This window comes from Ranitomeya variabilis, chromosome 6, assembly GCF_051348905.1.
Source record: "Ranitomeya variabilis isolate aRanVar5 chromosome 6, aRanVar5.hap1, whole genome shotgun sequence".
NCBI classification, from domain to species: Eukaryota; Metazoa; Chordata; class Amphibia; order Anura; family Dendrobatidae; genus Ranitomeya; species Ranitomeya variabilis.
The window spans coordinates 383,984,564-384,001,321 of NC_135237.1; the positions used below are offsets into that span (position 1 = coordinate 383,984,564).

The window sequence follows — 16,758 nt, forward strand, 5'->3', positions numbered from 1 at the left end:
CATACTGTGTATAAGGGAGCTGCGGGCCCATCATACTGTGTATAAGGGAGCTGTGGGCCCATCATACTGTGTATAGAGGAGCTGTGGGCCCATCATACTGTGTATAGGGGAGTTGTGGGGGCCTTATACAGTGTATATGGAAGCTTTGAGCTCACCATACTGTGTATAATGGAGCAGTACATGAGGGACTTAGGAGACATTATTAAATGTAAAGTGGGCACTTCAGCATTATTGTATTGTTATAGGGGCACTCAGAGTATTGCGACCATCAGAGTTGCATATTGTCACAATATGGCGGTAAAATCAGTGTTCGTTTTTGTATATAGATTTATTTTCAATAACAGCGAGGTCATATTCTGAGGTTCCCCTATATTCACAATTAGAGTGCGCAACCGTCACTGTAATTCTCTCGTGCCCCCCCCCTCTGTTCTCTCGTGCCCCCATCTATTCTCCTATGCCCCTGGTATTATGCGCTTGTCACTGTCACTAGAATATAGCAGTGATGCCAGCAGGGTAAATCCGACGTCATAAATTGCTTCCTTAATATGACAATGGTACCAGTCCCCCCTGGCTGCCTGCTGTGTGCCCTCTTTGGTACACACCAGGTAAGCACAGGAGCCGCAGGCAGCAGGAGACTGTGTGACCATGAAGGTAAATAGAAGAGGATGTGTTATGTTTGTATTGTATCCTGCCTGGCATTAAAGGGGTTGTCTGAGATGGGGAAATATACAGTATATACATACTAGTTTATTTAAAATAAATCCTACACAGAGAGATATTGCCCTCCTGTCACCCCCAGGAATTCAGCCACAGACCTCTCTGGTGGTCGACAGCGGTTCTGGAAGTGATGACTGCACCATCTGGATGTCACAGAACAGATAAAACCTGTGATTAACTGCAGCGGTCAGGTGACTGTGAGGCTATGTGCACATGTATTTTTGAGGGCTGCGGATTTTTCCGCAGAGGATTTCAGAAATCCGCAGGTAAAAGGCACTGCGTTTTACCACGGGTTTACTGTGTTTTTTTTTTTTTTTGCGGATTTTGTGCGGATTTCACCTGCGGTTTTACACCTGCAGATTCCCATTATGGAGCAGGTGTAAACCGCTGCAGAAACCGCACAAAGAATTGACACGCTGCGGAATGTAAACCGCAGCGTTTCCGCACGATTTTTCCGCAGCATGTGCACTGCGGATTCCGTTTTCCATAGGTTTACATTGTACTGTAAACGCATGGGAAACCGCTGCGGACCCACAGCGGCGGACCCGCAATGTGTGCACATAGCCTTAGACGCTTCTCTGAAGGGGGGCCTGTGCCAGTCACCTGACAGTTGTGGGCTTTAATTTTCTCTTATTTTGCCAAATTTTCAAAAGAGTAAGGGATGGTCTTAAAAAATAAAATTGAAAACCCCCTATTACATTATTTAGTGATTCTCATTTGTGTCGGTGTTCCCCTCTGGTACCAAAAGTGATGTCGACCTGTGCATTATTTACATGACCGCTGCAGCCAATCACTGACCTCACAGTCATTTGCTGTACATAATAGTACGACCACTGCAGCCTGTGATTAGTGGGGGTCAAATGGTGAAGGCCCCTGCAATCATTATTATTTATCGTACATCTGGATACAGATCTACAGTACGTAGCAATTAAAGGGGTGTTCAGGGTTGTAGACATATTTCTGCACTCTATGTGACTTCAAACTACTGAATGCATGTAAAGAGTAAATGTAATGTAAATTGAATGTAAGTAAAGAGTAAACCAGATTTATTTATACTGATTTTACTATGGGGGGGGGGGCGCCATTTTGCAGTTCGCCTCAGGCAGCATAGAGGCTAGGTTCACCCCTGGCCCCACCCACCCACCTCCGTCTTGGCTGCTGCGGGGGGAGGGGGTCTCGGGCGCAGGGCCGCCATCAGGGCATTACAGCCCTGACTACTGTATGGGGCAGAAATGGGTGCTGTACCTTTAAGCAGCAGGCCCAAGTGTATCACGGTCCTGACGCGGGTTATGTGACACGCTGCGCGCTCTTATGTAGGAGCACTGGAGCAGACTGGAGGTGTGAGAGCCCTCAGGAATACTCCGCAGGTGACGGCACAGACAGTAAGGAGTTAACTGCTGTCAGCCCGAGGATTTCCTGTCTCCTCGGTAACAAGGAACCTTTCTGTGTCATCTGCGGGGGAAGTGTTTCAGTGCTGCACTTCTTGTGCTCTGCCAGTACTGTCCCCCATGTGGTGAGAAGGTGACTGGGGGGTTTGTACAGGGAGCATCAGGGGGGTCTGGGGATATTGGGGGTCTCACCTCTGTGCTTGTCTGCCCCCTCAGATGTTGCCTGTCAGAGGGGGGACCCTGCTAAGGTCCATGGCTGCTGTCTGCAGGTAAGAGCCCTTCTGTCCTGTCTCAGCTGCTGTGGCACTATAAGTCTCAGCATGCACATACAGGGGAGACACAGATTCTGGTGATTTACACGTTTCAAGCTGGAAGACATTTTGCTTTTTTGTAGAGAAGCAGGACGGACATGTTTGTGGGAGACGATACTGAAGTCGGCGGTGAGCAGGGAGAGGAGGCGGGCAGTGTGTGAGGACTCAGGAAGCTGCAGAGAGGAGTGAGGTGAGAGAGGAGATGGGAGTCTGCTGATGTGAGTGAGCAGAGGGGAGGCTGGTAAGGGGAGGAGATGAGAGGCTGGTAAGGAGAGATGAGAGGCTGGTGGGGGAGGCTGCTGAGGAGATGAGAGGCTTCTGAGGAGAGGAGATGAGAGGCTGGTGTGGGGAGGCTTCTGAGGAGAGGAGATGAGAGGCTGGAAAGGAGAGGAGATGAGAGGCTGGAAAGGAGAGGAGATGAGAGGCTGGAAAGGAGAGGAGATGAGAGGCTGGAAAGGAGAGGAGATGAGAGGCTGGAAAGGAGAGGAGATGAGAGGCTGGAAAGGAGAGGAGATGAGAGGCTGGAAAGGAGAGGAGATGAGAGGCTGGTGTTGGGAGGCTGCTAAGGAGAGGAGAGGCTGGTGAGGAGAGGCTGGTAAGGAGAGGAGATGAGAGGCTGGAAAGGAGAGGAGATGAGAGGCTGGTGTGGGGAGGCTGCTGAGGAGAGGGGATGAGAGGCTGGTGAGGGGAGGCTGCTGAGGGGAGGAGATGAGAGGCTGGTGAGGGGAGGCTGCTGAGGGGAGGAGATGAGAGGCTGGTGAGGGGAGGCTGCTGAGGAGAGGGGATGAGAGGCTGGAGAGGGGAGGCTGCTGAGGAGATGAGAGGCTGGTCTCATGCTGTATATGGGGAGGCTGTGTGGGGCTCATGCTGTATATAAGGGGCTGCGGGGGGTTTAAAGATATATAGCGGGTGTCAGCATACTTAATTCTCAATATTAAGTGATACAATTAATACTAATTAATATTGAGTAGAATTATTTTCATGCTATTTCATGCTCCACAACAGTCATGGTCTTTCATCTGGCCCCTCGGGGAAATAAATTGCCCACCCCTGATCTAGAGACATGGAGTGAGAAGCCCACAGACGATAGCAACAGATTAGTCCGTTCTCTCACTAAATTACCCATCCAGCTCTTCACACTATTCTCTCTGAAACGTCCGAGCATTGCAGAGATAAACGTCCCTGTTTGCAGTCTGACTGATGCTGCCCGTGGTTTTGGTAGTATGAATCGACTGACAGGTTGCCCTTAAAAATCTGTCAGCCAAACCGTGCAACCGTGGCAGAATCAACTGACTATGTACTGTGTATGAGATCCACCAGATTCTCACATGACAACTAATGGAAAGGTTTGCTAAGGCTACTTTCACATCAGCGATTTTCTCCGTTCGCGGCAGACACTGCAGTTTTTCCGCATCTGTCGCGTAACATATCACTTACGGGCCGGCCACTCTGCGTTCGGCCTCATTCATTCCCTATGGGACTTGTGGACATGTGCGGCACTTGAGGCGAGACAAAAAAAAAACACTGCTAGCAGCATTTTTTTTTCCTGTTGCTGCAAGTACCGCATTTGCCGGATCGCAGCAAAACCGCAAGTGCCGCAAGTCCCATAGGGAATGAATGAGGCCGAACACAGTGTTGTCATAAGTGATCCGTTACGGATGCGGAAAAACTGCCGGATCTGCCGCAAATGTCAAAAATCGCTGATGTGAAAGTAGCCTAAGTCACTGCCGATAGAGTCTGCATTAGTCATACTCGCCAATGGGGGAGGCAGCACGAAAAGTGCCTAGGGCAGCAGAAACTCTAAATACGGCCCTGCTGTCAGCTACGAGGGAGTGTAGGAGGGATAGATCTCTGTGTGCTTTCAGGGTCCAAACAAAGGACATAAAGCATCGAAGGCCACACTGGTGAGATGGATAAGGGATGCCATCATCCTTTCGTACTCTTCCTGTAATGAAGCCATTCCAGAAGGGGTCAGAGCTCATTCGACCAGATCAGTGGCGACCTCCTGGGCAGAGAGAGAGGGAGCATCAATTGAGCAGATATGTAGAGCAGCCACTTGGTCTTCTCCCTCTAAATTTTTTAAACACTACCAACTAGATCTGATTTCTTCTTCAGACCTCACCTTTGGCAGAAGGGTACTGGAGGCAGTGGTCCCCCCTAATGTACATTCTATGAAATTCTCTCCGTGGTGCCGTCATGGGGGAAAGAGAATATCGTAGTTACTTACCGATAACGGTATTTCTCTGATCCCATGACGGCACCCGTACATTCCCTCCCTTCACGTGTGGGTGTGCACACTAGTATTAGTTATTAATATTTAGTCACGCAGTGCCTCTGATAAGCCTAAAATTAAAATATTTTTGTTTGATAACCATTTAAGTTACAGCTGAAGTTCTGTTAAGGCTCTGTACACCAACTGATGTGGGAGAGAGGTACCGCCTTTTTCACCTGTAGGTTTCCTGTCCCTGAGGGCGGATCCCTCTCTCTCCGTGGTGCCATCATGGGATCAGAGAAATACCGTTATCGGTAAGTAACTACGATATTTATACAGGTAACAAGTTTAAACAGGTGCAATTAATACAGGTAATGATGAATGCAGAGTAGAAGGGCTTCTTAAAGAAAAACTAACAGGTATGTGAGAGAGAATTCTTGCTGGTTGGTAGGTGATCAAATACTTATTGCATGCAATAAAATGCTATTTAATTATTTAACAATCAAACAATGGGATTTTCTCATTTTTATTTTTGGATTAAATATATGATGCATGCATGCTATTGAAAGCTTACCTTGGTAAGACATAGCACCAATTACTTGAGCCGCTTTTTTTTCTTATAAATGAACTATTCCAAGTTAATGAACTCTGAAAGCATTCCGAAGCAACATCAAAATCACACAGCTAGATTGAAAAAGAAATAGCATGCAAAATCACACAGCTAGATTAAAAGAGAATATAGCATACATTTTTCTTAAATAATAGGGAATGGTTATTCATGTAATGTTATGTATGAAAATGCTATGTCCGGGCAGTCCCATAGACAATGAATGGAGCTCTCAGCAATCAGTAACTTATCAATAGCGATGTGCGAACCCGAACAGTAAAGTTCGGCGTCCGTACCGAACACCTACTGTTCGGGCAGGGACACCAAACACGGACTTCACCAGGAAGTCCGTGTTACTGTTCGGGTTCGGCTGCCCAATCAACCAGTGTTTGCTGCGCTGTCATTTGCTTGACTACGAGGTAAACACCACTCCTGATCAATGGGGAAATCCACCCCGCAGGTCAGAGAGCTGCGGTTCCCACGCTATCAAAAGACAGTGGGAGCAATCAGATGTGATCGGAGGTATAAACTTTGCTTTCAGTCACTGGTATCAGCTGATGGGACTACAGCTCACATCATCTGACACCTGCTACAGCTAATTACAGTGAGAGCAGGAGCGGCGAATGGGAGTTTTCATCTGCCGCTCCTGCGCTGTAAATAAATAATAATTTTTTAAAAAATGGCGTGGGTTCTCCTGTATTTTTGCTAACCAGGCAGACAAAACTCATAGCTGGGGGCTGCAACCCTCAGCTGTCAGCTTCAGCAAGGCTAGTTAGCAAGAATAGTGGGGTCCCCATGCTGTTTTTTAAATTATTTAAATAAATAATTTAAAAAAACGGCATGGGGTCCCCCTATTTTTGGCAACCAGCCTTGCTAAAGCTCACAGCTGGGGGCTGTTATTCTCAGGCTGCTAAGGGGCCATTGATATAGGCCCCCCTAGCCTAAAAACAGCAGCCCGGCTCTTGCCCTGTAGCGATGGCAAGTGGGGTTAATATTTGTGGGGTTGATGTCACGTTTGTATTATGTGTAGGTGTCATCAAGCCCATGGCTTAGTAATGGAGAGGTGTTTATAAGACACCTCTCCATACTAATCCTATAGTTATATGGTAAATAAAGACACAGGGAGAATAAAGTCCTTTATTTAAAAAAAATAACAGACTCCTTTATTAATCTCAATTAAACCATACTTACTGCATCTAATCTCATGGTCCTTAATTATATATATATTTTTGTGTGACCGTGGCTGCTCAAATCTTTGGGCATCGCTACATGCGATCTCATCTTGCCCTACTTCAAGTTGACCGGACAAGAGTCCGGAATCTTTAAAGGGAAAACTGAACAGCTCTTCAGAGTCTCCAAGTGCGGGATCAGTTGTCTCAGGGCACTCGGCATGGTGGGAGGAAGGAGGATCAAGGTAAGTAATATCAGGTCCACACTCACGGCTACTCAGACTTGACCGTGTGGAAGACGTGGTTTTGGCTAAGTGACTGGAAGCATTATCCGCTATCCAACCAACAACCGTTCCACACTGCTCTGGCTTCAATAGTGGTGTGCTGCGGTCCCCTAGAAACTGGGATAGGAAGGTCGAGCGAGAAGATGTGGGTACTTGTTGTGTCCCACTTTCAGCTTGGCCACGGCCTCGGCCTCTGCATGCACCATCAGCATCACGTCCACTTCCCCATCCCTTGCCTTGTCCATTTTAAATGGACTACTGAAATATTTTAAAAGTTCAATACAAATGTATTAATTTTGAGAAAACTTATATGTGATCAGTATGCCTTAAAAGCAAGTATTTGGAGACCACAGATAGACCGGGAACCTGAGTGAGATAACAGACTGCTTCAATATGTGGCCTGGATTTTGCTCAATTTTTTTAACCACAAAATACTGTACAGACCAAGTGTAGCAGACCAAAACCTGGAATTTGTGCCTGCAAAGCAAGGATTTGGACACCACAGATAGACAGGGCATCTGACGGAGATAACAGACTGTTTCAATATGTGGCCTGTAATTTTTAACTACAAAATACTGTAGAGACCAAGGGTAGCAGACCAAAAAGTGGAATGTATGCCTGAAAAGCAATTATTTGGACACCACAGATAGACCAGGCGTCTGACTGAGATAACAAACTGTTTCAATATGTGGGCTGTATTTTTTTAACCACCAAATACTGTATAGACCAAGGCTAGCAGACAAAAAAAATGTAATGTTTGCCTGCAAAGCGAGGATTTGGACTCCACAGATAGACCAGGCATCTGACTAAGATAATAGACTGTTTCAATATGTGGGCTGTGTTTTTTTAACCACCAAATACTGTACAGACCAAGGCTAGCAGACCAAAAACTGGAATGTGTGCCTAAAAAGTAAAGATTTGGAGATCACAGATAGACCAGATGTGTGTGGCTGAGATAACAGACTGTTTCAATATGTGGCCTGTATTTTTAAAAATTTTGAAAACAACAAAATACTGTATACACCAAAAGTAGCAGACAAAAGACTGGAATGTAGGCCTGAAAAGCAAGGATTTGGACACCACAGATAGACTAAGCCTCTCACTGAGATAACAGACTGTTTCAATATGTGGCCTGTATTTTTGCATCCACAAAATACTGTATAGACCAAGGGTAGCCGACAAAAAACTGGAATGTAGGCCTGAGAAGCAAGGAATTGGACACCACAGATAGACCAGGCGTCTGACTGAGATAACAGACTGTTTCAATATGTGGGCTGTATTTTATTAACCACAAAATACTGTATAGACCAAGGCTAGCAGACAAAAAATTCAATATATGCCTGCAAAGCAAGGATTTGGACACCACAGATACACCAGGCATCTGATGGAAATAACAGACTGTTTCAATATGTGGCCTGTATTTTTTTTATCCACAAAATACTGTATAGACCAAGGCTAGCAGACAAAAAAATACAATGTATGCCTGCAAAGCGAGGATTTGGACACCACAGATACACCGGGCATCTGACAGAGATAACAGACTGTTTCAATATGTGGCCTGTTTTTTTTTTTTAACTACAAAATATATAGAATGTATAGAAATGTATAGAACAAGGGTAGCAGACAGACAAAAAAGTGGAATGTATGCCTGAAAAGCAAGAATTTGGAGACCACAGATAGACTAGGCGACAGACGGAGAAAAAATGTGGCCTTGATGTTTTTTGGCCCACCAAAATTGTGTCAATGAGTAGGATTTGACACAAAAAAATTGGAGTACTAAAATTGTTAAATATTTAGCGCAATGATATGCGATGCGTGTGGCGTACAAATCACAGTGATAAATATAAGAACTGTAGCTAAATATTTTTGGGCCAGCTACAGATTTTTTGGGCAGCAAAATGGTGTCCAAAAATGTTGTAAGACACTCCAAAAAATAATAGTACCAAAAAAGGCCAGAATTTTCTGCGCACTCAAATAAAAATGTTTAAATTGCTAGATTTTCACTCTCTTATATGGAAATGGCATGGCTGTCGTCTGCAGTGTGACCAAGCAAATAAATGTAGAAAAAAGGGGGCTATGGATTGCTTTCTTTCTAATAAAATTAGCAGGTATAAGGTGCAAAAAAACAAAAAAAACAAAACCTAGCCACGGATACCTGCAGCTACGTATATATAAAATATGCAGCAGCGGACAGTAATGGAGTTTTAGAGGTATGCAGTGAGATCTATATACTCACATACAGTGCCAGCATGCCTTGCACTGATGTGGATATGTGCACATAGACTCCCCTGCCTACCTAGCACTGCATTCTATGTACCCCCGAATTAGCCCTAAAAAGGACTGTTGATTTATTAGGATTTGTGGATTGAATACTAGTAGACCCACACTAACAAAAAAAAGTAAGAATCTGACCCTATCTCAGCAGCAGCTCTCCCTACACTAGCTGAGTCCGGAGCAGAATGTGGCGAGCTGGTCGGGTCCAGGTCTCTTATAGACCTGATGACACTGTGCGGCAAGCCAATCACTGTAATACCACAATAAAGATAGATTCGGTATTACAGTGAGTGGCAGACAATTCCTGCATGTTGATTGGCGCTCTAAAAAGCGTCAAAATTAAAAGGAGGAGACCCGAGCTCCCGCCGAATAATCCCGGAAATACTCGTGCTTGACGAGTACATCGAGCATAGTGATACTCTGGGGAGTACCGAGTAGGAGTAGGGGCGAGCACGTTCGTTCATCACTACCGAGGATACAATAGGTGAAGGTAGAGCTGTTGTGCAGCAGTTTGGTGGATAGGTGGTTACTGCAGGTTGTAGGTTTTTTGGAAAAGCTAGGTCTTCAGGTTCCTTTTGAAGGTTTCCATGGTAGACGAGAGTCTTACAGGTGCTTCTCACGAAAGTAGAGTATCATCAAAAAGTTAATTTAATAATAATAATAATAATAATAATAATTTTATTTATATAGCGCCAACATATTCCGCAGCGCTTTACAACTTATAGAGGGGACTTATACAGACAACAGACATTACAGCATAACAGAAATCACAGTTCAAAACAGATACCAGGAGGAATGAGGGCCCTGCTGGCAAGCTTACAATCTATGAGGAAAAGGGGAGACACAAGAGGTGGATGGTAACAATTGCTTTAGTTATTTGGACCAGCCATAGTGTAAGGCTCGGGTGTTCATGTAAAGCTGCATGAACCAGTTAACTGCCTAAGTATGTAACAGTACAGACACAGAGGCTATTAACTGCATAAAGTGTATGAGAACATGATGGAGGAACGTGATTATGTTGTTGTTTTTTATTAATAGGCCACACAGGGATAATTAGGTTAATGCGTTGAGGCGGTAGGCCAATCTGAACAAATGAGTTTTTAGTGCACGCTTAAAACTGTGGGGATTGGGGATTAATTGTATTAACCTAGGTAGTGCATTCCAAAGAATCGGCGCCGCACGTGTAAAGTCTTGGAGACGGGAGTGGGAGGTTCTGATTATTGAGGATGCTAACCTGAGGTCATTAGCAGAGCGGAGGGCACGGGTAGGTTGGTAGACTGAGACCAGAGAGGAGATGTAGGGTGGTGCTGAGCCATGGAGTGCTTTGTGGATGAGGGTAGTAGTTTTTTACTGGATTCTGGATTGGATGGGTAGCCAGTGTAATGACTGGCACAAGGTAGAGGCATCGGTGTAACGGTTGGCGAGGAATATGATCCTGGCAGCAGCATTCAGGACAGATTGGAGCGGGGAGAGTCTGGTAAAAGGTAGGCCAATTAGTAGAGAGTTACAATAGTCCAGACGAGAATGAATAAGTGAGACAGTAAGAGTTTTTGCAGAGTCGAAAGTAAGAAAAGGGCGAATTCTGGAAATGTTTTTGAGATGCAGATAAGAAGAGCGAGCCAGTGATCGGATGTGGGGGGTGAATGAAAGCTCGGAATCAAGGATGACTCCAAGGCAGCGGGCATGTTGCTTTGGAGTAATGGTGGAACCGCACACAGAGATGGCAATGTCGGGCAAAGGTAGGTTTGTAGAGGGAGAGAACACGAGGAGTTCAGTTTTTGACAGGTTCAGTTTCAGATAGAGGGAGGACATGATGTTAGAGACAGCGGTAAGACAATCACTGGTGTTTTCTAAAAAGGTCGGCGTGATAACAGGAGAAGAGGTATATAATTGGGTGTCGTCAGCATAGAGATGGTACTGGAAACCAAATCTACTGATTGTTTGTCCAATAGGGGCAGTATACAAAGAGAAGAGGAGGGGGCCTAGGACTGATCCTTGAGGAACCCCAACAGTAAGGGGAAGGTGAGAGGAGGAGGAACCAGCAAAACAAACAGTGAAGGATCGGCCAGAGAGATAGGAGGAGAACCAAGAGAGAACGGTGTCCTTGAGGCCGATGGAGCGGAGCATAGTGAGGAGGAGCTGATGATCCACAGTGTCGAATGCTGCGGAGAGATCCAAGAGAATTAGCATGGAATAGTGACCATTAGATTTAGCTGTTAGTAGGTCATTAGAGACTTTAGTGAGGGCAGTTTCAGTAGAGTGTAAAGAGCGGAAACCAGATTGAAGAGGGTCGAGAAGAGAATTATCTGAGAGATAGCGGGTAAGACGGGAGTGGACCAGGCGTTCCAGGAGTTTAGAGATGAAGGGAAGATTAGAGACAGGTCTATAATTAGCGGCACAATTTTGATCGAGGGAGGGCTTTTTAAGTAGTGGATGTATGATGGCATGCTTAAATGAGGAGGGAAAAATACCGGAAGTGAGGGAAAGGTTGAATATTTTTGTTAGGTGAGAGGTGACAGCCGGGGAAAGGGACTGGAGGAGATGCGACGGAATGGGGTTGCTGGTGCAAGTGGTCGGGCGAGAAGATGCAAGGAGCCTGCTTACTTCTTCTTCTGTAACTGGTTCAAAGTCAGAGAGTGAACTAGATGCAGTGGGGGAGGGAGGACAATGCTTGGTATGAAGAGATTTATTTCAGTTCTTCAATACGAAAGGTGAAACTCATTTATTATATAGAGTCATTACAAACAGAGTGACCTATTTCAATTGTTTATTTCTGTTAATGTTGAGGATTATGGCTTACAGCCAATGAAAACCCCAAAGTCATTATCTCAGTAAATTAGAATACTTTATAAATGATTTTAAAATCCGAAATATTGGCCTACTGAAATGTACTGTATGTTCAGTAAATGCACTCAATACTTGGTCGGGGCTTCTTTTGCATCAGTTACTGCATCAATGCGGCATGGCATGGAGGCGATCAGCCTGTGGCACTGCTGAGGTGTTATGGAAGCCTAGGTTGCTTTGATAGCAGTCTTCAGCTCATCTGCATCATTGAGTCTGGTGTCTCTCATCTTCCTCTTGACAATGCCCTATAGATTCTCTATGGGGTTAAGGTCTGGCCAGTTTGTGGGCCAAAAAAGCACAGTGATACTGTTGTTTTTAAACCAGGTATTGGTACTTTTGGCAGTGTGGACAGGTGCTAAGTCCTGCTGGAGAATGAAATTTCCATCTCCAAAAATCTTGTTGGCAGAGGGAAGCATTAAGTGCTCTAAAATTTCCTGGTAGACATCAAGTAGCTTGGTGTGCCTCTCCACTTTTCCTCTGGACTCTGGGACCTTGATTTCCAAATGAAATGCAAAATTTACTTTCATATGAAAGCAACACCTTGGACCACTGAGCAACAGTCCAGTACTTTTTCTCCTTGGTACAGGTAAGACGCTTCTGGTTTTGTCTATTGGTCATGAGTGGCTTGACACAAGTAATGCGACACTTGTAGCCCATGTCCTGGATACTTCTCTGTATGGTATTGGTAACTCTTGAAGAAATGACTCTAGCAGTAGTCCACTGCTTGTGAATCTCCCCCAAATTTTGAATGGCCTTTTCTTAACAATTCTTTCAAGGCTGCGGTTATCCTGGTTGCTTGTGCACCTTTTTCTACCACACTTTTACCTTCCACTCAACTTTCCATTATTATGCTTGGATATAGCACTCTGTGAACAGCCAGCTTCTTTAGCAATGACCTTTTGTGGCTTACCCTACTTGTGGAGTGTGTCATTGGCTGCCTTCTGGACATCTGTCAAATCAACAGTCCTCCCCATGATTGTGGAGGCTACTGAAACAGACTAAGGGACCTTTTTTAAACACTTGGGAAGCCTTTACAGGTGTTTTTTTGTTAATTATTCTAACTTATTGAGATAATGACTTTTGGATTTTCATTGGCTGTAAGCCATAATCATCAACATTAATAGAAATAAACACTTGAAATAGATCACTATGTTTGTAATGACTATATAATATGAGTTTCACTTTTTGTATTGAAGAACGGAAATAACTGAACTTTTTGATGATATTCTAATTTTGTGAGAAGCGCCAGTATATGTTGTGGTAGAGTGTTCCAGAGTAGGGGTGATACGGGGGAGAAATCTTGTATTTGATTGTGAGAAGAGGAGATGAAACAGGAGTAAAGAAGGAGATCTTGTGAGGATACGAGGTTGCGTGCAGGTAAGTACCAGAAGACTAGGTTACAGATGTATGAAGGAGACAGGTTTTGGATGGCTTTGTATGCCATGGTTAGGGTTTTGAACTGGAATCTCTGGGTAATGGGGAGCCAGAAGCGAATGACAGAGGGGAGAGGCCGGGGAATAGCGGGGGGAGAAGTGGATTAGCTGGGCAGCAGAGTTTAGAATAGATTTGAGGGATGCAAGAGTGTTAGAAGGGAAGCCACAAAACAGGAGGTTGCAGTAGTCAAGGCGGGAGATGATGAGTGCATGGACTAGGGTTTTTGCAGATTCTTGATTGAGGAATGTACAGATCCGGGAGCTTGTTGGAGTGGGAAGAGTGAGCAGCCATTTACTTTAATGGATAGGTCCGTTGGGGGGGGTCAAGTGAGATGGGGGAAAGAAGATGAATTCTGTTTTGTCCATATTACGTTTTAGGAATCTAGCGGAGAAGAAGGATGAAATAGACATGGGATTCAGGTTAGTAGGGAGGTGATATCGGGTCCAGAGCATTAGATCTGTGTATGTTTATGTATACGCAACACCTATACTTCGCCTGTTGCTGCATGTGGCTATCTGTGGAACTAACTAGCTAGCATTTCCTGCAACCTCCTTTTTTTGGGACGATATGAATAATTTTGATTAAATAAATTAGGAAAAACAAAAAAATGCAGACATATAATTATAAGGTATTTGTGACACCTGCACAAGGCAAATGAAATCAGCGGGGTGTTGCAATTGCTGGCATTTTGTACATGTACCTTCCTAATGACCATTTCTTGTTAAATCCATTTTGGGAAGTGGTAGAGAAGTTTGTTTAAGAAAATGCGGAAAAAAAATGAAAAACTCCTCACACTTAACTATGTAAGTATGTTTTTCTACATCTGTTTTACTAGTCCAGTTTGATAACCATACATGCCACACCAATACTACGGCCTGTTGTCAAAATTGGCTTTCTGGATGTGGTCCTACCTACTTAACATTTTTTGATATGTGATTTTTGGTGAAAGGGATTTATTTGGGGTGAAAACATTGTCAAAGGTAATTATTGTGTTGAAATAATGTATGTCAGAAGCACCACTACCATCACCAGCACCATCAGTCCAGGTAGAAGTACTACCAAACACAGGTCGAAATTGACCTTCCTTGCCTCCCCTTAAGAAGCGTATTAGGAAGCAGAGGGTATTTTAATGTATTTTTAAATTTTTTGTCTCAATCACAGATATTACCTCATACCGTATTATTGTCAGTAGCCCACCCCTGAAATGAGCGTCACTGATGACGCTTCATTTCAGGGAGGGGCCGAAGGCTGTGACAGTGACTGCAGCCTCCACCTTCTGCTCTGATGATGCTTCATTTGAGTATCCCAGTATGCAATGGGGGATCTCAAATGAATCATCATCATACAGGAAGTAGGGAAAAAAAAGAATAGCAGTTAGACAGTGTAGTAAAGGAACCGTAGGGAATTTTTAAAGCAAGTATATTAGAAAATAACTTAGATGATGGCATCAAATAGATAGGGATTTAGATAAAATTTACTTTAGCCTTCAGATCACCCCTTTAGCATCCTCATCTACTGATTTCTGTCGTCTTCTCATCTTCCTCCCTTATGTTATCAGTTAGCCATATGTGTTCCCAGAAAACACACGTGTCCAGGTGTTCATTTGTGGAAAATCATCTCCCACATGTTTAAGTTCAACACAATTGCTGCCGTACCACATGGATTGTATTGCCTTTTGTGAAATTATAGCATTTGCTCAGCTTCCATGGAAATTACCTAGCTGACACTATTTCTTAAAGACAGCTGTTACTGCTTTCTTCATGGCAGAGACCATGGGCTACTCCATGGAATTGACATTGTGCTGTAAGGTGCACTGATGACAACAGGAATTATGACTAGCGACCTTACATGTTATTCAAGGCCCGTTGAGTCAATGTTTTGAATGATGGTGATGCACTACTGCAATATGGTAAGTAGTGTTGAGCATTCCGATACCGCAAGTATCGGGTATCGGCCGATATTTGCTGTATCGGAATTCCGATACCGAGATCCGATACTTTTGTGGTATCGGGTATCGGTATCGAAACAACATTAATGTGTAAAATACAACATTAATGTGTAAAATAAAGAATTAAAATAAAAAATATTGCTATACTCACCTCTCCGACGCAGCCTGGACCTCACCGAGGGAACCGGCAGCGTTCTTTGCTTAAAATGCGCGCTTTTCCTTCCTTCCGTGACGTCACGGCTTCTGATTGGTCGCGTGCCGCCCATGTGGCCGCGACGCGACCAATCACAGCAAGCCGTGACGTAATTTTCAGGTCCTTCTAGGCATTCAGTATTTTAAAATTACGTTCCGGCTTTGTGATTGGTCGCGTCGCGGTCACATGGGCGACGCGACCAATCACAAGCCGTGACGTCACGGGAGGCAGGAGACGCGCGCATTTTTAAAATTACGTCACGGCTTGTGATTGGTTGCGTGCCGCCCATGTGACCGCGACGCGACCAATCACAGCAAGCCGTGACGTAATTTCAGGTCCTGAATGCAGAAATAGGCATCAGGACCTGAAATTACGTCACGGCTTGCTGTGATTGGTCGCGTCGCGGTCGCATGGGCGGCACGCAACCAATCACAAGCCGTGACGTAATTTTAAAAATGCGCGCGTCTCCTGCCTCCCGTGACGTCACGGCTTGTGATTGGTCGCGTCGCCCATGTGACCGCGACGCGACCAATCACAAAGCCGGAACGTAATTTTAAAATACTGAATGCCTAGAAGGACCTGAAAATTACGTCACGGCTTGCTGTGATTGGTCGCGTCGCGGCCACATGGGCGGCACGCGACCAATCAGAAGCCGTGACGTCACGGAAGGAAGGAAAAGCGCGCATTTTAAGCAAAGAACGCTGCCGGTTCCCTCGGTGAGGTCCAGGCTGCGTCGGAGAGGTGAGTATAGCAATATTTTTTATTTTAATTCTTTATTTTACACATTAATATGGTTCCCAGGGCCTGAAGGAGAGTTTCCTCTCCTTCAGACCCTGGGAACCATCAGGAATACCGTCCGATACATGAGTCCCATTGACTTGTATTGGTATCGGTATCGGATTAGATCCGATACTTTGCCGGTATCGGCCGATACTTTCCGATACCGATACTTTCAAGTATCGGACGGTATCGCTCAACACTAATGGTAAGGTGTTTACTAGTTACCTTCACATCAGGAGATGCTTATCTACTCATCCACATCCAACTTGCCAATCCAAATCTGAATCTGTGATCTCAGATGCCATCCGTGTTGTGCCCATTTTTCACAGACTGTTTGATAGAAGAAGCTTGAGAAACGTCTATCAATTTTTTTTTTCAGCCAAGAAAAACTGCTGAAACTGACCAATCTGTGATGGTAAAATTTGACACGTTGACCAGTCTGATGACACTCATCAAAAACACTGACGAAAAACAGACCATTTTTTGAGAACAAGAAGTCACCCATGAGATGAATAATTCTTGGACCATTTTTTTTTACTTTAAAAAGGGAGTAAGTTCCGTCAGTGTTCTGTATAATTAAAAGGGATGTTGGTTACT

General features: G+C 44.6%; 1 protein-coding gene and 1 long non-coding RNA gene across 4 annotated transcripts in view; one reads left to right on the forward strand and one right to left on the reverse strand.

Annotated features, from left to right (window-relative positions):
• C6H18orf63 (chromosome 6 C18orf63 homolog) overlaps positions 1-16,758 on the reverse strand; it is a 570,510-nt gene that overhangs the window by 92,679 nt on the left and 461,073 nt on the right. For all 3 annotated transcript variants that reach the window (XM_077270092.1, XM_077270091.1, XM_077270093.1), the window contains one exon: positions 5,203-5,312. In XM_077270092.1, the coding sequence (XP_077126207.1) occupies positions 5,203-5,312 (110 nt within the window). The remainder of the gene's footprint in view (positions 1-5,202; positions 5,313-16,758) is intronic.
• On the forward strand, positions 2,046-2,653 carry LOC143781189 (uncharacterized). Its single transcript, XR_013216610.1, has 3 exons — positions 2,046-2,238; positions 2,322-2,374; positions 2,500-2,653. It is a non-coding gene; the product is annotated as an uncharacterized LOC143781189 (long non-coding RNA).